At 27.0% G+C, this 9,412-nt stretch overlaps 1 protein-coding gene across 1 annotated transcript; it reads left to right on the forward strand.

Moving 5' to 3' along the window:
• Nucleotides 1-2,097: 2,097 nt before the first annotated feature.
• Nucleotides 2,098-9,012, forward strand: LOC107443624 (uncharacterized). The gene is made up of 3 exons (XM_016057559.4): nt 2,098-2,222; nt 4,668-4,739; nt 8,605-9,012. The coding sequence occupies exons 1-3, from the start codon at nt 2,180-2,182 to the stop codon at nt 8,766-8,768; spliced, it is 279 nt and encodes a 92-aa protein (XP_015913045.1). The 5' UTR covers nt 2,098-2,179; the 3' UTR covers nt 8,769-9,012.
• Nucleotides 9,013-9,412: the final 400 nt, after the last annotated feature.

Consider the following 9,412-nt stretch of genomic DNA (forward strand, 5'->3'; position numbering starts at 1 on the left):
CACCTACCATCTCAAGTGACTAGGATAAAAAAATTTTTTTTTTTGAAAATGTTCTGTAAATGTTTGGTAGCATATACTTGTGTTTTTGGAAAGTTTGACGCCCATTCTTTAACTTGAAATTAATATCAAATATCTATCTCATACCAAAAAATTATAAAAAATTGATAAAGTGTCTGCCGAATGATCTCCTCAAATACAACTTTTAATACTATAACTTTTAGCTAAACAATGAAATAAATGATAGGGAAATCGAGAGTAGAACCTTTTAAATGAAGAGCTCCGCAGACTTTAACAAACTGCCTCATATTATTTTTGCATTATTTGTTTTTTTAGTGCCACTTATCATCTCAAGTGACGAGGACAAAATAAATTTTTTTTTCAAATGTTCTATAAATGATTGGCAGCATATGTTGTTGTTTTTGGAAAGTTTGACGCTCATTCTTTAACTTGAAATTAATTTAAAAAATCTATCCCATTCCAAAAACACCTCCTGTTTCTGCAAAACATTTATAAGACATTTGCAATAAAAATTTATTTTGTCCTAGTCACTTCAGATGATAGATGGCACTAAAACAGCAAATAATGCAAAAAATAATATGAGGCAGTTTGTTAAAGTCTGCGTAGCAATACATTTAAAGGTTCTACTCTCAATTTTCCTATCACGCACTTCCCTGTTTAGTTAAAAGTGATAATATTAATAGCTGCATTTGAGGAGTTCATTTGGCGAACAGTTTATTAATTTTTTATAATATTTTGTTATGAGATAGTTTTTTGATATTAATTTCAGGTTAAAGAATGAGCATTAAACTTTCCATAAACACCTACATATGCTGCCAATCATTTATAGAGCATTTGCACAAAATAATAATAATAATATTTTGACCTAGTCACTTGAGATGGTAGGTGGAGCTAAAACTGCCAATAATGCAAATATAGTATGAGGCAGTTTGTTAAGGTCAGCGTAGCCCTACATTTAAAGGGTTCTACTCTCGATTTGCCTATCACGCATTTTCTCGTTTAGTTAATAACAATAATATGTCTGTCATATTATTAATAATAATAATATGTCTATGCGACTGTCTGGGAAACATCCCAGAGGTTGATCCGAAGACATATTTGAAACATGCATGTATGTTAAGAAATATTTATAGAAATTCTGCGAGAAATCTATCTAGTCTAAAACACGCTAAGTTCAGAGCATTTTATTATTATTTATATAATTATTTAATATTTTTCTTTTTTTTCACTTAAAAATCATTATTCGACCACTAATCGTATTTTTTGACATCATTTTTGACCGGAATTCGGACAATATACTAAAAGATCGGTGTAATAGGAATATGCTTTATACAGAGAAGTGTAGGTACAAAAGTATATTGGTACTAAAGTATACTGGTGCAAAACATACAAATATATATAAATAGTTCTTTAAGATGATAAAGGTTTACTTTACAATACAAAAGTATACAAGTAGTTCTTTTTTTCATAATATTAAAACAATTTCTTTTAAATATATTTCAATTGTAGAATACTCGTTGAAAATCTTTCTTCATTTTCATATTTATAGTTAATATTAAATGTGCTTAATAGATTTGAAATTTATAACTTTCACTTAAAACATTTTTGAAAATTCCTCTGAATTTAAATTAGATTCTATTTTTAATTTCATAAACAAAAAAAATAGAGTTCATTATTATATTTCTTAGGCATTTTGCAGTACGAATATTATGCTGCAAATAAAATTTGCTTCCTTTCTAAATCTACCTCATAAACTGTTTTTTCTTCCACTCTAGCATTATGTTAAATAATTAAAGTTTCATGGATAAACTGGTTTTTGTTTCTCTGTAAGACTTTGTTAAGTAATTGAAGTTACTTAAGTTGGACATTTAAAACCTTATTATTCAATTTATCAGATGGGATTCAATATATGAAGAATCCTTTCGAAATAATTTTCAAATTGCACATCATAATAATTTTCTTCACTTTCTTAAAGTCATGAAAAATATTTTTTTTTCTTTCTTTGAGCGAAAAACCGTCATTTGCGTATCTTAGCAACTATCTTTACAAGAGTAATAAAATTTTCGGTTTTTCGTATGATGAATCTAGAAATATTTTTATAGCGTTCTAAACTCAGATTGTTAAACTGAAGGCGATATAGATGAAATACTAAATAAGCGAAATGAATGAGTTACACACATTTGCATTTTTTCTCTTGATGTTAAGTATGTAGCATTTAATAAGGATAATTATTTTATATTTTAGTTTGATTTAAATAGCGACTAACTCGAATTTAGGATTTGTTCTATTCAAAAAGAAGAAGCTAATTAATTATAAAGAAATAAGATCAAAGCTTATTTCTTTATATTTATAAGTTTATCTCTTTATGTTTATAAGCTTATCTTTTTACATTTATAAGCTTATTTCTTTATATTTATAGACATATCTTTTTACATTTATAAGCTTATTTCTTTATATTTTGAAGTAGTTTTTATTAACTTATGAGCAACTATATGTGCACTATACGTAGTAATTTAAGTAAAGGATGAATTTAATTAGTTATAAAGAAATAAGATCGAAGCTTAATTCTTTATATTTATAAGCTTACTTCTTTATATTTATAAGCATATCTCTTCATATCGCATATTTTAGCATTTATAAACTTATTTCTTTATATTAATAAGCTTATTTCTCTACATTTTAAAGTAGTTTGTACTAACTTATGAACAACTCTATGTGCAGTACGCGTAGTAATTTATACTTTATGTATTCTTTCTATATTTAAATAGCATAAAAATATTTTTTAAACAATCAAAATTAATTTCTTGTTAAAAGTTAAACTGAAAAACATATCTACAGCTTTGATGTTTTGATATATTCTGAGTACTAATATTTAAATTGAATAATGTGTTTGAAATATCTATTTTAAGAATTTATGTTAGCGCTCAGTTTACAGAACATGTTGAAAAGTGTGCATTATTTTAAATTTTGTTTCTTAATATTATTATTTTTTATGAAAAAATAATGCTGAAATTAGTTTTTAAATTTCATCCATTAGTGTTTTTTCTAGTGTTAAGCTCGTAATATCTGCTTTAGTTTAATCTTCAATTCTTCATATTTTAGCTTGGTGAAAATAGCTAAACAAGCATGAGTTTTTTCGATGCTTTTGTTCGAAAAGTTTAAGTTTAATTAGTATAAAAGAACCCGACAGAAGTTTGAAAATCCTAAAACGTTTTTCAAGCAATCATATTAAATTTTTTCAATAAAAATTTAAACTGAACAAGATATCTTTGTGGCCTGAAATACCACTTTCTAAATGCGATAATTGTTTCGACATTTTGGTTCAGAACTCATAGCTAGTACAGTGTTTATAGTTGAGGTTAACAAGTGAAAATTTCTAAGCATAAATAATTTTTTTGAAATATTTGCTTCAGGATTTATAGTTAGTACATTGCTTACAGTTGAAGTTAAAAACTGTAAATTTCTGAAATTTTTTTTCAATATTCCTATCCTCCATTTCAAAAATGCTAAAATTCGCTTTTAAATTTTGTACATCTTTCAACTGATTGTTTAAAAACAAAATGTTATCTGAAACAAAATTTTATCTTTCACGTTTGATCACGTTTAAAAGTACTCTTTTTAATAACAACAGGGAATTCTTTTTTCTGTTTCATCAGATTTTTAGACGGATCTTAGATATTTTCATATCGCTGATATCAATTCCGTAATCAGTTTCTCTCGACAAGCTACAGTTTTTAAGCAATTTAATAATATATTCCTTATCCGATCTTTTTAAAATTTACTGGCATGAGTACTAAGGGACACCACTTCTCTGCTAAGTAGGGAGTGGTAGCAAGGAGATGATTGTACAATTCCGTTTTAAATGCGATATCATAAGGTCAAAGGAGCAAATCTAACTTGCATATTCAGACAAGAATAAACTAAAGAAAAATACCATTTTGAAAAAATTCTGCGACCTTTGGGACAAAATCGATCTCAGATTTGAAGTCCTCACTCCTGAATTAAATACGATCAAGTACTTGCTTTAATTCAGCAAGAAATTTGTTCCCTAGTGCAGTGTTTCCCAAAGTGTGGTACGCGTACCCCCAGGGCTACGGGAACAGTTTAACGGGGGTACGCGTTCTTATGCGAATTATCTGGCAATAAACAAAAATTTCAAAATTTTTCATTTAAAAGCAAAGCTAGCCATGAATATTTACGATTACGTATTTTTCTATTGGCTATTTTTTGCAGAGTTAACAGTTAATAATTAGTGGTGTCAACAGCCAGTTGTGATTTTTAACTTTTGTGCAATTTTTTTATAGTACAAGGTGCATTCATTTTTTTATTAGTGGTACACAGCGTTACGAAAAATTTAGAAAGGGTACACAAAAGTAATAAGTTTGGGAAACACTGCCCTAGTGTAATGTTAGTGCACTGGGGAACAAGAGCAATAATAGCCGTTCAAAATTTTCTTTCCAAAACTCACTCTAGGCATAAAACAACAACACAATAATTTAATAAAATGCTAATAAGAATGATTTTTGGACCCATTAAAAATAAACTACGCATTGGGTTAAAGGTTTAGGTAAAAAGTTATTTCTTCGTCATAAGTCAATATTTTTTGTTTTAAAAATTCAATCATAAAATTTTTGTTATTAAATCTTAAGGTGTATCTACTGTACATTGTCAACAGCAAGCTCCTTATGATTTTGGAGAACAAACAAGAGGAGAGAGAGAAGGTAATATTTAGTAAGAATATTTTTCTGCAAATTATGTGTTTTTTAGTATTTTTTCATTATCTTATTTAAATTGCTTCAGTTATTTAATATTTTGGAAAAAAATGGACATAAATCACAAGTGAATAACCTATTTTTAATTATATGTCTGAGACATAATTATCTGTTATTTTAAATAATATCAGTTTTTTTAAAATAAACTGGTATTTTTAATAATACCAGAGTCATTACTTTACAGTACGGTAATTTTACCAGAATTTTTTTCTCTTTGTTTTCCGATTTATCCTTGGATTTTTTTTTCATACGGCAGTTAAAGAAAAGAATCATAAATTTTTACAAAAGCTTTTACTGATTTAAAACTATTTAGGCTTTCTTTGCTTGGTACTTTTCATTTTGATTACATGATTTTTGTTTTATTTAATATGTTTTCATATGTTTCATTTGCTTCGTATGTTTTCATATGTTTCACACATTTCATATGTTTCGAAATGCTAAAACCATTAGTGTATTTATTATTTCATAAATTTAAACATAATATTTTATGAAATTTTTTCACTTTATGATAATTTAAAAATTATAATTTTACGTAGCAATGTATGTGAATATGATGATATAAAGAATACTCGTTAATTCTTATTTTAATGTTTAAATTCATATTAATTTTCATTTTTAAATTTGTAATTACTTTATTTTTTTGAAATTTTCTACTTTTAATAAAAATGTTGATGATTTCGCCCTTCTACGCAGACAAAAAATTCCTGGCAAAATCATCAAACTATATGGTAAATACATTTCTGGTAAAAATATCATAATTTTGGATAATAAACCCCAAATATACGATATTTAAACCATTTATTTGGCTATTTTTCTGTTCATACGGTAACGGTTTACAGGAAATTTTGGTTTTCAAAATTATAGTTCTTATTACCCCACATTTATTGAAAAGTACCGAATTGATAGTAAATAACTATAACCAAATGAATGGTTTTTATGCCATGTTCGAAGGTATCATGATGAAATTACCAAAATTTAATACATTTACCAAATTTCCATATAAATTAATTTCCATATAAATTTATCCATATATATTAAGTCATATTTTTTGTTAATTTTAACAAATTCATTACCCAAGTGCTTCGGTCAAAATTACCCAGCATTTTGATATTTTTACGGAAATAGAAACAAGGTAATTTTTACCTTATTCTAGTAATTTTACTATACTGTTTTTCTCAGTGCAAGTATAAATTTTCAATAAGGTTCTTAGTCATTTTAATTATTTTGAATCAATATTTCATTAAATATTTCAAATAAATATATGCATAAATTGATACGAACGTTTTCCAGAAAATGTAAAAATTAAAGAATTAACAATAACTATATAAAAACTCACTAACGAATAAGTCTATGAGAAGTTTAATACTATTAAACATTTAAAAATAAAAGTTTAATTAGTTAAAACTTTAATAAGTTAATCAGAATAATACTTAATGAAAGTTTATTAAAAATAGGTGCATGAGAGGTTTTTTTTTCAGTACCATTAAATAAGTCATATGAACCAAAAAATATCAGAAATTTTTTCGTATTAGTAGCTAAACTTTTTACCCGAAGCATTAAGAATTTCAAATAAATCTATGCATAAATCGATATAAAAGTCTTTCAGAAAATGCAAAATTTAATGAATAACTGATTAACATATTAATAATATTACATAAAAAGTTCATTAACAAATAGGCCTATGAGAAGTTTTGTTTCAGTACCATTAAATAAGTTACATGAACCAAAAAGAATATCAAATATTTTTTCGCATCAGTGGCTAATCTTTTTGTCCAAAGCTGAGTCCGTTTCATCCTAAGAGATAAAATACTTCCACATTTCACCACAATTCTTCTAGCCATTTATTTATTTTTTTTTTACCTTTTCCAGGTGAAATAATCTTACGCATTATTGGATTGAGCAGGAAAAGGGGGAAAAAAAATCTATTTCTTTGTAGCAGGCTTAGAGATTATTTATCTGATAAATTAATAAGCTCATAAAGATCGTGTAATGCCAGATATTCATCAGAGAATATTAATTAAATTTTTTTACTAAAGACTCTGAGAGAGAAATTTTGCAAATATTGCGTTAGTTTTTGATAATAGTGAAATAGAAGTGGTTATAATATTCGATACGATTTCTCTCAATTCAACTAAAATACATTGACTAATATGAAATATTATTACTTGTTTTTAACTTATATTAAATGTAACTCAAACAGATGGTATACGTAATGTAATTATATATTTTTATATTAATAGTATTAACTAACTATTAGGAAGCATAATGGTTATTGTATATATTAAGAGGAATGCGATATACTGGGTGCCCCAAAAATGACTAAAGATTTAAAAAAATGGAAGGAGGTAAAAAAAATACTTACTTCATTCTGCTGAAGAAACGAGATATTTATTCTAATCCAGTTTTTTCGCAATAAGTTTAAAAATAAGTTACAAAGTTTGTCAACAAGTAGTATTACTGACTGGAAAAAACTGTAAAACAGAGTTCACTGCTGTATTGTAAAAGCATATCTGTTAAATTTACGGAAAAAAGCAGTCTGCTGGTCTGCCAATATAAAATCGCTTATTTCAGAGAAATATTATTATATTATATACTGTTATTTAAAGGCTGATGCCTGCTTATTAAGTATATTATTATTACTTTTAAGTTATTATTTGTTTAGTACTGTTATTATAAGAAATTCCAATATTTTACAAGTGAATAAATAAAATAGCTTAAATAATAATGGTGCAATTGGAAAATAACTATGTCACCATTGTGGTTGGTGAAAAGCCGAGAAAAACATTCGTATGACCAATCGACGCTAGGAATCGACCCTAGGTCACCTCAGTGGGAGGCGCGTGCCCTGCCCCCTGAACTACCGCAGCGATTGTGTTTTAATGTGACGAAAACTGTTAACTGTTAAACTGTTAAAAGTCTTACTTATCGCGATAATATTTAATAGTAAAAACGCTTAAAACTATTGTGTGGCTCTCCCATATGAAAGAGTCTGGCAACTTAACTTATCTAGAAATTATATCTTAAGAAATATAATAATCAGGTAAAATATGAATTTCACAATAAAGTTATCGTAAAATGGTTTGAAAAAAAAAGATTATCTGGTGGTTCGGAGTTATCGGTGGTTAAGCAAAACTTCATGGCAAAAACTAGAAATTGAACGGACGGTTTTAATCCGTTTATATTTAGGATGAAAAACAGAGAAAAGTCATTTTGACAACAAAACAGCTTTAAACCTTCAAATATACTAAGAAATTCTGCAAAAAGAACTTTAATTTTTTGCAGTATGCACATCAGATCATTTCAAGTTATATATTTTTACGAGTGCTTTTTAATTTTGTCTTCAATCTGCCCCACGAAGCAGTTAGAAATAGTGGTTATTTAAAAAATAGTTTTATAGATATTTTCATTCAGAAGCGCCTTCTGTTGTAGAACTTTATAACGAATTATGAAACTTTGCGAGAATTAACTAGTTTCCTAAGCAAGCCGTGCATTTCTAGTTTCTTTCGTTTTTCTTTGATTGTTTTATCAAATCGTAGACCATTTTTAAGGTACACGTAATTTTTTTTTATCAAGCGACATAATATTTGTTTGAACAATGATAAAGTTAAAGAAAAGAGTTAACTTATAAAAATTACTTTTTATTATTATAAAGGTTTTTCGTCTTTATTTTTCAACTTTTTTTAAAAATATCGATATTTAGCTGGTTTTGATATCAAAAGACTTAAGTAACTTTTTCTTAGCCGTTGTTTAATTACTGGAAAGGACAACTAATAATTAAAGTAACAATTAAAATGTTTACAATTAATATTTTTAGGGGAGCTTTCTCCAGTAGCGATAGCAGGTGTTGCTTTTTTGGCTGTGGCTGTAGTTGCTGGACTTGGTGTTACAATTCTCTTTTGTTACTACGTTCATAGAAAACAAAGACAAGAACTGTATGCGGCTGGTGCATTTCTGGCTTCAAACACTATTAGAAAGTAATGTTAAATTAAAATGTTCTAACAAGCTGTGCTGGTTGAGTCAAGGGGATACGAATGTGCCGATAAATCATGGTACATTCGTACCTCCTTGACTCAAACTTTAAGCATGATATTTTACTGAATTGAAATTTGTAGATTAAAGTAGACGATTGTATACTTTTAGTAAGAAAAATGATATTTGAATGAACGAATATCTGTAGTTTACTGTTTATTTTATTTATTAATAAAGTGGAAATTGATTCAAATTATGAAGTTGGAGTATTTTATTATTTACCAACAGCTTATGTTATTTAAAATCACATTTAAAAAGAAAGCAAATATTAATTTCTCATAGTGGCTCTTTCTGAATACCCAAAATAGCCGTGAACACCAGTAAATTTTTTGTGGCCGAGGAACTAAAAGTACAAAGTTACAAAATTTAAAAGTAATTATTTATACACTATGTGGCCAGAAATATCCAGACATCCAGTGGTATGGCCATAAAGTTTTAAATACTGAAAATAAATTTTTAAAGTATCTGAATGAAAACAAATAATGAGAAGATAACTTAGGATTTCGGAATGGTGATATTAGCTTCCAATAATTTGTTTGCTTTTTGATATTTCGATATATTTCGATTTTTTTTTCAGCAATTGAAATTTCATT

Source organism: Parasteatoda tepidariorum, chromosome X2 (assembly GCF_043381705.1).
Source record: "Parasteatoda tepidariorum isolate YZ-2023 chromosome X2, CAS_Ptep_4.0, whole genome shotgun sequence".
Classification (NCBI taxonomy): domain Eukaryota; kingdom Metazoa; phylum Arthropoda; class Arachnida; order Araneae; family Theridiidae; genus Parasteatoda; species Parasteatoda tepidariorum.

Coding starts and splice junctions, on each gene's coding strand:
- LOC107443624 (XM_016057559.4), top strand. CDS start 2,180: ATGAATGAGTTACACACATTTGCATTTTTTCTCTTGATGTTAA. Junction 2,223..4,667: donor ATTTTTTCTCTTGATGTTAA/GTATGTAGCATT, acceptor TTAAATCTTAAG/GTGTATCTACTGTACATTGT. Junction 4,740..8,604: donor AACAAGAGGAGAGAGAGAAG/GTAATATTTAGT, acceptor TAATATTTTTAG/GGGAGCTTTCTCCAGTAGCG.